This window comes from Salvelinus sp. IW2-2015, linkage group LG5 (genome assembly GCF_002910315.2).
Source record: "Salvelinus sp. IW2-2015 linkage group LG5, ASM291031v2, whole genome shotgun sequence".
Classification (NCBI taxonomy): domain Eukaryota; kingdom Metazoa; phylum Chordata; class Actinopteri; order Salmoniformes; family Salmonidae; genus Salvelinus; species Salvelinus sp. IW2-2015.
The window spans coordinates 8,841,027-8,857,334 of NC_036844.1; the positions used below are offsets into that span (position 1 = coordinate 8,841,027).

The 16,308-nt window shown below is 44.8% G+C and overlaps 1 protein-coding gene across 4 annotated transcripts in view; it reads left to right on the forward strand.

Annotated features, from left to right (window-relative positions):
• The window catches only part of LOC111963858 (disabled homolog 2-interacting protein-like), a 217,758-nt gene that overhangs the window by 87,658 nt on the left and 113,792 nt on the right, over positions 1 to 16,308 (forward strand). For all 4 annotated transcript variants that reach the window (XM_023987410.3, XM_023987411.3, XM_023987414.3 and 1 more), the window contains one exon: positions 5,448 to 5,566. In XM_023987410.3, the coding sequence (XP_023843178.1) occupies positions 5,448 to 5,566 (119 nt within the window). The remainder of the gene's footprint in view (positions 1 to 5,447; positions 5,567 to 16,308) is intronic.

Here is a 16,308-nt window from a genome sequence, read left to right on the forward strand (position 1 = left end):
CCTGTTTCTCTATCACACCTTCTCTCTCGTTCCCCCCTGTTTCTCTATCACACCTTCTCTCTCGTTCCCCCCTGTTTCTCTATCACACCTTCTCTTTCGTTCACTCCTGTCTCTCTATCTAATCAGAACCAGGGTTGCCTACCCCTGAGCTAGATGAATGGTTCACCTTGGCAGGGCAGTGTCCTTGGTTCCCAGAGGCTCGGATGCTAGATAGTAGTTGCTAGTTCTGGTACCCGTCATTTATATTGAACTGACTGAGAGTGTACAGTGTAGGCTGCTATTCTGTATGCCCTTAACCCACTCCTACCAAACTAGTGTGATCAGAAATTATCAGAAATGATCAGAAAATAGACACAATCAACTTATATGAAATGCGTGACAGGCAGTACATGAATTTGTGAACAGAGCGTTTCAAATCACAGAGGAAATAGTCCCACACACCCTCATCATGTCCCCCAGATCAAATATGAGTTAGAGGAGAGAGAGGAGGAGAAGTAGTGGGAAAAGAACCTGTAGTTTTTGTCCGTCCCTCCCCCCCTCTCTCTAAACAGCCTGTAGCTGAGGTTCAGGCCCCATCAGTCAGGGGAATGAGAGACAGAGAGAGAGGGAGGAGAGACAGAGAGAGAGGTAGAAGGGGAGAGAGAGACCAACAACGCAAGCCAAAGCAGCCAGCCAGCCACTAATAACCCCCCCCCCCCCCCCCCCTCCATTACCCTACAGGGACAGGACTCCATTCACTTACTTTAGTTATCTGGCTGAGAGGAATGGATGGGGATTTCATTTGTTAGCCCAGCGCGCGTGCAGTCCTACACTCTCGCAGGGGAAAAAAGGCTGCCTTTGTGTGTGTGAGGTGTGGAAACTTCTGCTTTAGAGGGTTATAGAGTCGTTGTGTGTGTGTGTGTGTGTGTGTGTGTGTGTGTGTGTGTGTGTGTGTGTGTGTGTGTAACTATTCCCCACAAGAATAGTAAATGAACCAAAATTTGACCAACTAGGGACATTTTCTTAGTCCCCACGAGGTCACATGCTATTGTAACAGTATAACTTTAGTCCGTCCCCTCGCCCCGACCGGGCGCGAACCAGGGACCCTCTGCACACATCAACAACAGTCACCCAACAAGCATCGTTACCCATCGCTCTACAAAAGCCGCGGCCCTTGCAGAGCAAGGGGAACCACTACTTCAAGGTCTCAAAGCGGTGACGTCACCGATTGAAACGCTATTAGCGCGCACCACCGCTAACTAGCTAGCCATTTCACATCGGTTACACTCACCCCCTTTCGCCTCCTCCTTTTCCGCAGCAACCAGTGATCCGGATCAACAGCATCAATGTAACAGTATAACTTTAGTCCGTCCCCTCGCGCGAACCAGAGACCCTCTGCACACATCAACAACAGTCACCCAACAAGCATCGTTACCCATCGCTCTACAAAAGCCGCGGCCCTTGCAGAGGCAAGGGGAACCACTCTTAAGGGTCTCAAAGCGAGTGACGTCACCGATTGAAACGCTATTAGCGTGCACCACCGCTAACTAGCTAGCCATTTCACATCGGTTACACTATTTCTAGGGGGTTTAGGGTTAAGGTTAGAATTAGTGTTATGATTAGAATTACGTTAAGGGTTAGCTTTAGGGTTAAGAGCTAGGTTTAGGGTTAGGGTTATGGTTAGGTTTTGGGGTTGAGGTTGAGGTTGAGGTTAGGGTAAGGGTAAGAGTACTTGTTTGGGTTAGGGTTAGGTTTAGGGTTATGGGTTAGGGAAAATAGGATTTTGAGTGGGACTGAATTGTGTGTCCCCAGAAGGTTAGCTGGACAAGACTGTGTATGTGTGTTAGTGGTGCGTGGGTCACTCCTGCTCCCGAATTAAAATATAGCCTACATTTGGTGTATCATTTTACTGCAAGAAATGTTTAATTCTGCAGAACTTAATATTAAGGTTAAGTGAGAGCTTTTTTTACTGTATTTTTTGATTTAACGTTTATTTTGACAGAGAGTCAGTGCTGAGACCAATGTCTCTTTTCCAGATGAGCCTTGTATAGCACCACAATACACAGAAAAAAACACAATATACACAATAAAATACATGTTATTATGCACAACAATACACGATAAGCAAAGCCCAATCATAGAAAACGGACAGACTCTTCAGTAAACAGTCTGAAATACCCTAGAGGCACCAATTCCTCCTAGATCTACTGTCCGTGTCCAGATTTCAGTTTCCATTTAACCCATCTGAACATCAGGCTACAGTTCCCTTGACTTGCCTTAATGCCTATTTAGGCCTGTCTTCTGATTGTCGAATTTGTATAGCGCCTCGCCATCATCGCACATAGCACAGCGGCACCGCTATCACCCTCTTTCACTAATTCTTTCCTCAACGTGACTTTTTTTTCTTCGCAGCTTTTCTCTCCTTGAATTGAACTCTGACGTCCCTTTTTTTTTTGGCCACCGCGGATCGGCGTGACCTTTTTCTGCACCTTTCCCAAAAGCACGTGGCGATTGGCATGCAGGCTGGTTGTTGTGCGAACAGTTATAGGCCCCGAAGCTGAGGCTTACGCACTGATGGCAGACAGCCTACGATAGTGAACGAAAAACCTCAATGTACCCGCGCCGTGTATTGTTTTCTCTTCATGTCATCCCGCCCCGCAGAAATAACGGCGACTGCAGATTATAAATCAGCCCACGCATTCGCTAGCGTGCGCGTACCTGTGTCCTGAACGTGCATGTGTGTGTGTGTGTGTCTGATATTGCCGTGCAAACTTTATGAGGCTCCCAGGGGATCAAACAACCCGAGACAACATACCACACACACTCTACCTCGCTCTTTACCAGAGGAGGCTGGTGGGGTGGGATCTATAGGAGGACGGGCTCATTGTAAGCGCTGAAACGGAATGAATGGAACGGAGGCAGGTAGCCTAGCGGTTAAGAGCGCTGTCGATGTGCCCTTGAGCAAGGCACATAAGCCTAATTGCTCCTGTAAGTCGCACTGGATAAGAGTGTCTGCTAAATGACTAACGTGTGAATGTTAGTCAAACGTGGTTTTCACATGTTTGATATTTGAAACGTTTCATTCCAGCCATTACAATGAACCTGTACGCCTATAGCACCTCCAACCAGCCTCCTCTCTATCTCCTTCTCCTCTCTATCTCCTTCTCTCTCCCTACTCGTTGGCAAGACAGACATGTCATGTTGTGAATGGTCTGATTGGAGGCTGGAACTAAATAAAGATGCCAACCTCATTACAGCGTCATGCAGTAAATACTCAGAGTGAATAGTCTGACTCACTCTACCCTATGATTACCCCGTTCCTTATTCAAACACTGCGCACACACACACACACACACACACAGCACACATACACACACACACCAAGGTCTGCTTGTCAGCCAAACCCAGCCGCTCAGTTACATGACTGATTTATTTGGGCTAATCCCTCAGCCGGTGAGTCATTGCATGGATGGGAAGAGAGGAGAGGAGAGGAGAGGAGAGGAGGGGGAGGGGGGGGGGGGAGAGAAGAGCAGTGGGGCTGTCTAGACCTCCCAGCCATCAGGACTGATGAAGCTTTATTCATTTAGCTAATGGGATTTGAAGAGGCTGGCTGGAGCGTACTAGAGAAGCAGCTACAGGCTGTACCTCTGCACCTACATGTGGTTTGGTTACCTGATCCCACATCACTGTACGTTTCTGTACATAAACACACATTTGAAAACACACAAAGCGTCTGTAGCCGCGTGGCGCTGCCTCACATACCTCGTGTTTAGTCATGTCAACAACGATTGAACTTCGAGTGCGTTGTGCGTCTCAAGCATTGTGTAGTAAGTTCCTGTGACTGGATGAGTGACAGCGGATGGTCTTTGTTCCCTATCCAGAGAATGACAATAACACTGTTCTCTGTGATCTGCTGGCCAGGTTCTATCATTATTATTGTAGCTGCAACCGTACCATGCCACTTAGCCACACACACACTCATTCACATTGCAGGTGTTAATTATACAGGTGTTTTATCAGCTGGATAGAGGCCTGTTTGTTTTCTGTCATCGTCCAGGGTGGATGTGCTGCAGGCTGTTTGTGTTTGTGCGTGCCTGTGTGTATCTGTGTGTGTGTGTGTGGCATCGTGCCGCTCAGGTGGAGGCAACAGCGTCCTCACAGAGCAGCAGTACGTCTCTCTCTCTCTCTTTGTCTTTTGCTCTTTTCCTATAGTTCTTTCTCTGCCCAACCTCCCGCTCTTCTCCCCTCCCTTCACCTCAGACAGATTGAGGGCACACTAAAGTGACTCTCTCTGCTCTCCTCTCTCTCAGTGAGTCTTAATGTCGTTATCATCACTCCTCTTTCTCTGCTGTGTCAGCTGGAAATCACAAGCTAGGCCTTTGGTGTTCTCTCTCGAAAACTTGCCACGTCTCCGTCCCGGTCTTTTTCTACGCCACGCCCCCCCCCCCCCCCCTCTTCTCTCTCTCTCTCTCTCTCTCTTCTCTCTCTCTCTCTCTCTCTCTCTCTCTCTCTCTCTCTCCTCTCTCTCTCTCTCTCTCTCTCTCTCTCTCTCTCTCTCTCTCCTCTCTCTTCTCTCTCTCTTCTCTCTCCTCTCTCTCTCTCTCTCTTCTCTCTTCTCTCTCTCTCTCCTCTCTCTCTCTCTCTCTTCTCTCTCTCTCCTTCTCTCTCTCTCTCTTCCTCTCTCTCTCTCTCCTCTCTCTCCCTCTCTCTCTCTTCTCTCTCTCTCTCTCTCTCTCCTCTCTCTCCTCTCTCCTCCTCTCTCCTCTCTCTCTCTCTCTCTCTCCTCTCTCTCTCTCTCTCTCTCTCTCTCTCTCTCTCTCTCTCTCTCTCTCTTCTCTCTCCTCTCTCTCTCTCTCTCTCTCTCTCTCTCTCTCTCTCTCTCTCCTCTCTCTCTCTTCTCTCTCTCTCTCTCTCTCTCTCTCTCTCTCTCCTCTCTCTCTCTCTCTCAATGCCAGCCAACAGTTTCTATGGAAACAGAGAAGTACTTGAGGGAGTCTGACATGGGATGCAGATGTGGCGGAGTAGGATCTTGAGAAAAGTGCAGAGAGAGCACGAGAAAGAGAAAGAGGGATTGGGTGAAAGGATGGACGCCAAAGCTAAAAAGATAAATAGACAGACTGTGAGTGACTGATTAGTGGTATGTACAAGTGAGAGTGTGAATATTCCCTTTGAGGGCGTGTGACATCTCTCTAAGGGCTCATATAGCCTCATATCTACAGACAGTTCTCAATCACCAGGCCTGTCTGTCCTTGACTTGACTTTCCAAGCCCATCTATGAGCTAATATCGATAATTTATTCACTAGACAGATATTGCTTTATCAATAGAATTATTACTGTAACAATGGACTGATTGGGAACACATCTACTTATTCATTTCATGTCATTATCCTAAGTCATTATGTTGTTATTGATGACCTCCCTCCCTCCCTCCATCTCTCCCTCCCTCCCTCCCTCTCTCTCTCTCCAGGGCTTTCTGAGTCGGAGGCTGAAGGGTTCTATAAAGCGTACTAAGAGCCAGCCCAAACTGGACCGTAACTCCAGCTTCAGACACATCCTGCCTGGCTTCAGGAGTGTGGACAATGAGAGGTACAGTAGGCCCAGTGGTTTTACATTACAGCTGTTTTACACTGTGGTTTCACACTGGTTTTAGTTTGTGTGTGAGGGCCTGTGTTGATACTGGATCTTTGGTCTGCCTTTTGGGGGACTTGTGTGTTTGTGTTTGTTTGTGTGTCCTTAGACTGTGTGCTGGCAGATGTGTTTTGTTTGGACGCGTCTTTGACTGATGGCCGGTTACGGAGGTCGCTGTCGACATGCGTGTGTTGTCAGTGAAAACCAGCCGGGCTCTGCTCTCCAATCTGTCATTCCAACTCTCCCTCTCTTTCTCTCCTCCTCCCTTTATTTCGGTTTCTGCTTCGCTCAGTTTTCCTCCTTCTCTCTCCACCCTCGCTCCCTCTCTCCCTCCTCCCTCTCTCCCTCCTCCCCGATCCCTCTCGCTCTCTCTCTCCCTCTCTCTGTGGGCTGAGGCTGAGTGTGATGGATGTGCTCTCCTCTGTGTGTGAGTGCTGCGTGTGTCTTAGTGGTGACACTCTTACCTCTGTGGCCCTGCTGCTGCAGCGTAGACTGGACCAATCGAAGCCCACGGCCCTGGCTCTGTCTGTCTCACAGGTGATTTATGGCTAAATGTCACACATCTTACTCCAGGTTCCATTTTACCCTTCGCTTGCCATTCACCACCGGTTCTATTACATGTGGCCGGTCCCTTCATGTTGAAATGCTCCATTCGAACCCTATTGGATATGTGAGAAAGCAAAAGAAAATGTTTCGCGACGAATCTCTGTGGGAAATGAATGTGGATTTCTGAGTCACACTGGTTCCTCGCCCAGAGCTCAATCGGAGTGATTTTGATTGCTGTTAGTTTAAATGAAATCTTTAATAAGATCATGTCATTTACTCATGAGTTCGGAATCAGCCACTTTGAAAACGTTTTTGCTCCATTCGAACGATCCCAATTAGGTTTCATCCCAGAGAGTCTAAGTTGTGTTTTCACTGCTCATCCTCCTACGCTAGCACTTTGTGTTTGACTGTCCCTTGTATTCGTGTCAGATAAAGACTTTTAGCTCTGCTGGCACTTTAAATGATGATTGGGTTGGATCGGAGATGAGGCGATCTGTCCGTCTGGGCTGGGTAATTAGAGCACTGTACTTGTATGTGGAGTTCTTCTGTCTCTCTGCTGCTCTGAGCCTGTCTCTTATACACATCTAGATGTGTATAAGAGATGTGTGTGTGTGTGTGTGTGTGTGTGTGTGTGTGTGTGTGTGTGTGTGTGTGTGTGTGTGTGTGTGTGTGTGTGTGTCTGCTGCTTTGAGCTTGTCAGTAGACTCTGCTATAGCTGGAGACTACCCAGCTACTTTTAATGAGCCATTAGAATCAGGAGGTGTCATCGTGGAACATTGTGAGTTTTCCGTCAATGTAGAGTAGAGTGGAGTGCTGTTCTGTTCTGTTCTGTTCCTCCCACTGCTTGGACAAATTATACCATGGCTACATGGCTCTATCTACTTCCCCCTCCCTCCCTCTCTCCCTCTGTATCTTTTTCTTTCTTGTTCTCTCTCTCGGTCTCCCTGTCTCGGACAGTGGGTTTAGTTTCCCTCTGTGTCTTCCTGTGATAAAGCGCTCAGTGCAGAACGCAAATATCGGACAGGAAATTAGTCCGTCCAGGAAGCTCCTTATCTCCCCTACAACGCCACAAACACACATACACACACACAGACCCACACCCACATCATTATTTTTATACACCCACGTACACACACACGCAAGACTGATAACAGTTTCATTTCTACCATCTAGTATCTAGGGACCCAGGTGACACTTTGATACATTCCCCTGCCAGTACGGTGCAGTGTGTCTATGTCATTAACTTCCCCCCCTGTAGAGTGTGATCTCATGTGAAGGCAGTTGATGACACTCCACTGTCTGTCAGCTCAGGAACAGGCTTCCAGCAGGGCAGAGTCCCATGCACACTGAAACTCACATGGCACACAGTCACAGAGAGTCACATGCAACTGAAACACCAGAGTCATCTGAGGTGGGACGGGGACGGAGGATAGGGGAGTAGGGCGAGGAGGATGGGGAAGGAGGAGGGAGAACGCACACACCCGTAAACAACACACACGGTCCCGTTAAACCTGAATCTGTCTGTCTGTCCCTCAGACTGAGCTGCAGATGAACAGCAGCTGGACAGGATGAACTATTCAAAACTGTTCATCAGCAACGCCCTGGGAATAGTGACAGGGTATTTTGGTGTTTTATTAGGATCCCCATAAGGTGTTGCGAAAGCAGCAGCTACTCTTCCTGGGGTCTACACAGAACATGAAACGTGACATAATACAGAACAATAATAGACAAGAACAGCTAAAGGACAGAACTATATACAGTTTATTACAGCACACACAGCCTTCATATCAATACATACACATAATGTTTAGGTCAAATACGAGAGACGCGTTGTGCCCTGAGGTGTTGCTTTATCTGTTTTTTGTAAACAGGTTTGCTGTTTATTTGAGCAATATGCGATGCAACAGGGTTCCATGCAATAATGGCTCCACAGTATATATAGTATTTGGCTTCCCTGCAGGCTTGAGGGCAAACCCCTTACTCTAGACTCGAATTAAAGATATGACAGATAGGAGTGGCCATAGAGTGGAGGGGAAAGGATGGGGATGAATGAGCCAATGGAGATTGACAGACAGGAATACACACACACACACACACACACCACAGAAGGGTACAGTACAGAGCAGATGTATGTATCGGCTGATCAAAGAGAAGTGTAGTACAACATAGATACACAGATCAGTCTGTCCATGTTGCAGCCAGATACCCTAGTAATGTTTTATTTACTATTAACCAGCACTCCTAATTCCCTGAGGACTATGTTACTGCATGTGTGCGTGTGCGTGCGTGTGCGTGTGCGTGTGTGTGTGAGCATGCATGAGTCGGGCATTCATGTGTGTCTCATTTAAAGGAGTGGCAAAAGTTTTAATACACAACGCCTAATCAACCCACTAGTGATATAGACTGCTGCAGTCATCAAGATACCATCTCTGTATCCGCTCTACGGCCCGAGGAGAGCAGTGTTATCAGGTAACACAATGAGTTGAGCTCAATGGGAGGTCTTTCTAATGGAAGTGTAATGACAAAGGTATTGATGGGTCAATTTCTCCAGCCCAGAGGCATTTTATAGCCTCCTATAGCCTGCTGTTTCTGCTGACAGCAGCTACAGATGTAGAATCTTCATTTGATCACTCTGTTGCAGGAGAACTTCCTGCAACGCAGGACATTTTAAACGTATAGTGTATTTGAGGTTACAAAAGGCATTGTAAGTTTCTAATTTCCACTTTGAAATTTGAAATTTGACTTGATTTTCCCTTATGGAAAATGTATTAACCCCCACAAAAATGTCCGTTAATTATAATCCACATAATGATTCACATTTCCTGTTGCTGAATAATTATTTTCCTGCTATAGCAAACTGGCTCAAATTAAGATTTTGTTTTTCACCCATCTTTGTTTAACCTCTATTTGATCAGGGAGTCATATCTACACACAATACCTCATAATGACAAAGTGGAAACATGTTTTTAGCAAATTTTTTGCAAATGTATTGAAAATGAAATACAGAAATATCTCATTTACATGGGTACATAACAGAATTACCCATATAAAGGTCTTTAAAAACAGAAACTCTGATATATTTTAAAACTTTGTTTGACAAGTGGTTCTGAAAGGTCATGAAATGACCTTTCAAATGATAGTGTCTTTATAAAGTATTCATACCCCTGATTCAATACTTTGTAGAAACACCTTTGGCAGTGATTACAGCTGTGAGTCTTTCTGGGTAAGTCACTAAGAGCTTTCCACACCTGGATTGTGCAACATTTGCCCATTAATCTTTGAAACAATTCTTCAAGCACTGTCAAATTGGTTGTTGATATTTGCTAGACAACCATTGTCAGGTCTAGCCATAGATTTTCAAGTAGATTGAAGTCGAAACTGTCATTCAGCCACTCATTCACTGTGTTCTTGGTAAGCAACTCAAGTGTAGATTTGGTCTTGTGTTTTAGGTTACTTACTGTCCTGCTGAAAGATAAATTAATCTCACAATGTCTGGTGGAAAGCAGACTGAACCAGGTTTTCCTCTAGGATTTTGCCTGTGCTTAGCTCCATTTTGTTTATTTTTTATCCTGAAAAACTCCCCAGTCCTTAACGACTACAAGCATGTCCATAACATGATGCAGCCTCCACTATGCTGGAATATATGGAAAGTGTTACTCAGTAATGTGTTGTATTGGAACTGCCCCAAACATAACACTTTGTATTCAAGACAAAAATTGAATTACTTTGCATGTTTAGGAATATTTTTATTCTGTACAGGCATCCTTATTTTCTTTCTGTCAATTAGGTTGGTACAATGTTGTTAATCCATCCTCAGTTTTCTCCTATCACTTCTATCACACTCCTTGAAAGTGGCAGCTCTACCCTTTAGCTCAGTGCGGATGTTGCCTGTAATCCATGGCTTCTGGTTGGGGTATGTGCGTACGGTCACTGTGGGGACGACGTCATCTATGCAGTTATTGATGAAGCCAGTGACTGATGTGGTGTACTCCTCAATGCCATCAGAAGAATTCCGGAACATATTCCAGTCTGTGCTAGCAAAACAGTCCTGTAGCTTAGCATCTGCGTCAACTGACCACTTACGTATTGAGCAAGTCACAGGTACTTCCTGCATTCGTTTCTGCTTGTAAGCAGGAATCAGGAGGATAGAATTATGGTCAGATTTGCCAAATGGAGGGCGAGGGAGAGCTTTGTACGCATCTCTGTGTGTGGAGTAAAGGTGGTCTAGAGTTTTTTTTCCTCTGGTTGCACATGTAACATGCTGGTAGAAATTAGGTAAAATTAATTTATGTTTCCCTGCATTAAAATCCCCGGCCACTAGGAGCACCGCCTCTGGATGAGAATGTTCTTGTTTGCTTATGGCCTTATACAGCTCGTTGAGTGCGGTCTTAGTGCCAGCATCAGTTTGTGGTGGTAAATAGACAGCTATGAAAAATATAGATGGTATCATGAGATACTTCATTAATATTACATTTTGTGCACCAGCTGTTATTGCCACCCCTTGTCTTACCGGAGGCAGCTGTTCTGTCTTGCTGATGCACCGAAAACCCAGCCAGTTGTATGTTACCCATGTCGTCGTTCAGCCGGTGAAACATAAGATATTACAGTTTTTAATGTCCCGTTGGTAGGATAGTCTTGATCGGAGCTTTTCCAGTTTATTATCCAATGATTAAACGTTGGCTAATAGGACGGATGGTAGAGGCGGGTTACCCACTCTTAAAAGGCACCCCGACCTACGACCCTTATATCTCTGTCTCTTCTTCATGCGAATGACTGGGATTTGGGCCTTTCCCGGTGTCTGAAGTAAATTCTTCGGTCCGACACGTTAAAGAGAACATCTTTGTCCAGTACGAGGTGAGTAATCACTGTTCTGATATCCAGAAGCTCTTTTTGGTCATAAGAGACGATGGCAGAAACATTATGTACACACAATAGCACAATTGGTTAGGAGCTGGTAAAACGGCAGCCAACTCCTGTCGCACCATAATTATTAAATTCACTGTTCAACTGAGGGACCTTACAGATAATTGTATGTGTGGGGTACACAGATGAGGCAGTTCTTTAAAAAATCATGTTAAAAACCATTAATGCACAGTGAGTCCAACTTAATATGTGACCTGTTAAGCACATTATGACTCCTGGACTTATTTAGGCCATAACAATGGGGTTGAATACTTTTTGACTCAAGGCATTTCAGCTCTTCATTTTTTATTCATTTGCAAAAAATTTGAAAAACAGAATTCTACTTTGACATTATGGGGTATTGTGTGCCGGTGACAAAAAAATCTAAATGTAATACATTTTAAATTCATGCTGTAACACAACAAAATGTGGAAAAAGTCCAGGGGTGTGAATACTTTCTGAAGGCACTGTAGATCATTTTCAGGAGGCTGGGTCAAAAATAACCCAACGTGTTTTGTGTCCAATATTTACCCAGTGCTGGGTTTTTAACACAGCATTTTTTTTTTAGAGTGTAGAGAATAAGGTATGTTTTTCTCATGTCAACTACCTTCCCTGGGGTATTTTCTCTCTGTTGCATCACGTCAGACAGATATCCCAGTGTTTCTGTGTGTATTACAATCCAACACCATCTCTTCACTTTCTTTGTATCATTAAGCTCAGAACCAGAGGAGCTGCAGTCCTGCCGAGTGTGTGTGTGTGTGTGTGTGTGTGTGTGTGTGTGTGTGTGTTGTGTGTGTGTGTGTGTGTGTGTGTGTGTGTGTGTGTGTGTGTGTGTGTGTGTGTGTGTGTGGGATTGCTGGGAACACATCACGCTGTCACACAAACACTACTGAAAAATGCTTATCTCTGTCATGTAATTCCTCCTTATTTTAACACACACACATATAAACACACACATACACACAAAAACACACACCCTCACCAACTGTGTCATTTTTTACCCGTCTCCTTAGTCCAATTACCAAATCCGTTTGCATTACCTAATTTCTCTCTCTCTCTTTCTCTCCCTCCTTCTACCTGTCCATCTATGTGTAATGTGATTATAGTGTGTGTGTGGATGTTTGTAATTGTGGTGTGTGTGTGTGGTGTGCCCGTGTGTGTGTGCTCTTTGCATGCGTGCGTGCCAGGGGCTGGGTCTGGTTCATATTCATCTGTCTGTCGGCAGATGAATCAGACAGCATCTCTCTTTGATCTCTCTAGGGAACACAAATCACATTTCAGTTGCACCTCCGATAGCCACAGGATGGAGAGGAGTGTGAGTGTGTGTTGGAGTTCTGAGAAGACATGACTCATTGGACCAGGTGAAACACATGGCTGCTCCTTCGTGACAAATGTTGATATAAAAAAGGGAAACCTTATATTTTATTACATTTTATTCATATCCCCCCCCCCCCCTCCCTCTCAATTCAATTTCAATTCCAATTCAAGTGAAGTAGATAGTAAACAAAAGTGAAATAAACAATAAAAATGAACAGTAAACATGACGCTCACAAAAGTTCCAAAAGAATAAAGACATTTCAACATTGTACTCCTGAGTGGCACGGCGGTCTAAGGCACTACTTCTCAGTGCAAAAGGGGTCACTATAGTCCCTGTTTCGAATCCAGGCTGGATCACATCCAGCTGTGATTGGGAGTCCCATAGGGCGGCGCACATTTGGCCCAGCATCGTTCTGGGTTTGGCCGGGGTAGGCAGTCATTGTAAATAAGAATTTGTTCTTAACTGACTTGCCTAGTTAAATAAAGGTTACATTTAAAAAATGCAAATAGTTAAAGTACAAAAGGGAAAATAAATAAACATAAATATGGGTTGTATTTACAATGGTGTTTGTTCTTCACTGGTTTCCCTTTTCTTGTGGCAACAGGTCACAAATCTGTGTCTCTAATATGGTCATGCATTTGGCAGGAAGTTAGGAAGTGCAGCTCAGTTTCCACCTCATTTTGTGGGCAGTGTGCACATAGCCCGTCTTCTCTTGAGAACAAGGTCTGCCTACGGTGGCCTTTCTCAATAGCAAGGCTATGCTCACTTGGTCTGTACATAGTCAAAGCTTTCCTTAAGTTTGGGTCAGTCACATTGGTCAGGTATTCTGCCACTGTGTCCTCTCTGTTTAGGGCCAAATAGCATTCTAGTTTGCCCTGTTTTTTTTGTTAATTCTTTCCAATGTGCCAAGTAATTATCTTTTTGTTTTCTCATGATTTGGTTGGGTCTAATTGTGTTGGTGTCCTGGGGCTCTGTGGGGTCTGTTTGTGTTTGTGAACAGAGCCACAGGACCAGCTTGCTTAGGGGACTCTTCTCCAGGTTCATCTCTGTGTAGGTAATGGCTTTGTTATAGAAGGTTTGAGTATCGCTTCCTTTTAGGTGGTTGTAGAATTTAATGTCTCTTTTCTGGATTTTGATAATTAGCGGGTATCGGCTTAATTTTGCTCCGCATGCATTATTTGGTGAATTCTTGGCTGGTGAGCACACAGACTCTATAGTATAGCCTATAGTATCAAATTCCTTGTTACTGAGACTATAGTCAGAGCTAAAAGCCTTTCTTGTTCCCTCCACCGTTCCCTCTCTCCCTGAGAAGGACAGCCATTAGGTGAAGTCGAGAGCTCTCGATAGAAATGCTTAATCTGTCTAACGTCCATAAATACCGACGAGTACAATGACGTGGAAATGACGGTCCGGACAATGGAACGGCTGAGGAGAGGATCCTCCCTTCTCTATATAGATGGAGAGGGAGGGAGAGAAAGAGAGAGGGATGTAGTACGGGGAATGGAGGATGAGGTGGAGAGATGGAATAAGGAAGGGTGGAGAGATGGATATACTGTACAGCATTTTGATACGGAGGAGGTGGAGAGAAGAAGGGAGAGAGAGAGAGAAAGAGAGACGTGTGTAAGGTAGTGTGTACACGCACAGTATTGCGGTGAGATTATTAACGGGGCGCCAGTCAAACGCAATTTCCCTACACAATCAACATGTAAGAACACTCATCAACACATTTACAAACATAATGAGAATGGTCACGGAGTAGGAAACAGAATGGAAGATCAGAAGTGAAGACCTCGAGATCCCCAACATGAAACGATGTCATACGCAGTCTGTGATCAACGTCTGTTGTGGCTTCTTGATTGCTCAGGCCGCGTGGAGGAGAACAAAGGAAGAGGATGGCTGTGTCCTTTCTTGTTGAGTTGCGTGGGCTCTCCTTTAGGTTGCTCCTTTGGTCCTGTAATTCTTCTTGTTGCTTTGCTCTGTTGGCTCCTTGCTGGAGTTACAGAGGCTGTGCTCTAATTGTCTACTCCTTCTTCCCTTGACGAAGGTTAGTTTACGTTTACCGTTCAGGCTACACTAGCTATTTTAAGTCGTATGCCTTCTTCTGAGGCAAAGTCTTCTTCTGAGCCTGTTTTAGTGCATGGGCACTTCCATACCACTTTCTGTACTGGATTAGTTACTATTCCCTAAAAGGTACCTTTCCCCTAACTTGTTGCCAGTTCTGGCCATTAAAGCCAACGGTTCAGGGCCTGTGGTCGGCCTGTCCAGAGTTAAGATTTCCAGCCGGATAAGAGGCTAAGAGCGTGAGGGGAAGACAGCAGACTCCTTTTGTAGTCCTGTCACATGGTGTCACAGCTAGGTGTGAATGGCCACTTTGTCTTGGAGAGAGAGAACTTTTGTGAGTGTAATGTTTACTGTTCATTTCCCTTTTGTTTCTTGTCTATTTCACTTGCTTAGGCAATGTAATCATATGTTTCCCATGCCAATAAAGCACTTTGAATTGAAAGAACTCCATAGTCCATATTTGTATTTATTTTATTTTATTTAACTAGTGTTAGGGTTGCGTCAATTCAATCTGGTATAAGGACAAGTATGACAATGAGTCACTAATTGTATGCTATGTACTTTTTATTAACTAAGTAATAAATGGCAAATGCAATTTCCGTATATACGGGTTCACTGTAACATCACGCAGGATGAAAACAGAGAAGACACTTGTTACTGACAAAGACATTATAATAAATACTCATGACAGAGATAGTTCCCACTTCCGAGCCGGCCTGTCAGAGTAGAGACTGGGCGTGGTTTAGACTTACCCAGCCTATCGTTGATGTTGGCGCCKTAAGCCAGTCCTGGCCCCTTWGCGCATGTGATGTCCCGACGCTGTTGCTGTGTAGATTACGCTCCTTCACCCCAAAGACTGAGGTCAGACAGCTCTGTAATATTGTCTGAGCWATTCRCACCTGTATACAATGGCCACTGTTCTCGCTCAAGGCTAACCACAGCTTCCCAGCACTCTTATCTGGCTAACTGTTACTTCCAGCACACACACACAGACACCCAGTCTCCCAGGCCAACAGTTACTAATATTCAATCACATGTGTTATAGTATTGGGTTATAGTGCATAATTCAGAATTGGGTTATAGTGCATAATTCAGAACTTCACAGATGATCTTTGTGTATAGTTTATCTATTATTGTCTATTGTACACCACAGTCAGCAGTCCCCTGATTCACCCCCCTCCTGTGTCTCTCTAAGATTAGCACAGTCTCGGTCACACAGTACAGCGCCCACAGCGCCCTTTTTAACACACACACATTTCAGACTGCTGTTCATATCTTATGCTCAGATACATTTGTTGCAATTTCAGGCTGTGGCCTCATGGTTAGACAGAGCACTGGTAAGAGTAGAGACTAATGGAAAATGCAGGTTCACATGAGTCAGTAATTCAAACTTTAATGCATAAGAAGCCCTACTAGCTTATAGTTAGTTAAGCATGTCAAAAAACCTTATAAAAACCCCACACTAGGCAAGTCAGTTAAGAACAAATTCTTATTTACAATGACGGCCTAGGAACAGTGGGTTAACTGCCTTGTTCAGGGGCAGAACGACAGATTTGTACCTTGTCAGCACTGGGATTCAATCCACTAACCTTTCGGTTACTGGCCCAACGCTCTAACCTACTGCCCCGTTTAGCATTATAGACAGACAGTAAAAGGATGTTCAACGTTGTTCAACATATGACATTAAAACAACACGTCACTATCGATGTATAATGTTAACTGTGTTTGTTGGTTTTGGTCATTGTTGTTTTATTCATTGTTTATTTCACTTGCTTTGGCAATGTGAACATATGTTTCCCATGCCAATAAAGCCCTTCAATTGAATTGAAAGAGAGAAGAGAGGTGTTTGTGATTGTGTGCCTCTGTTCACTTC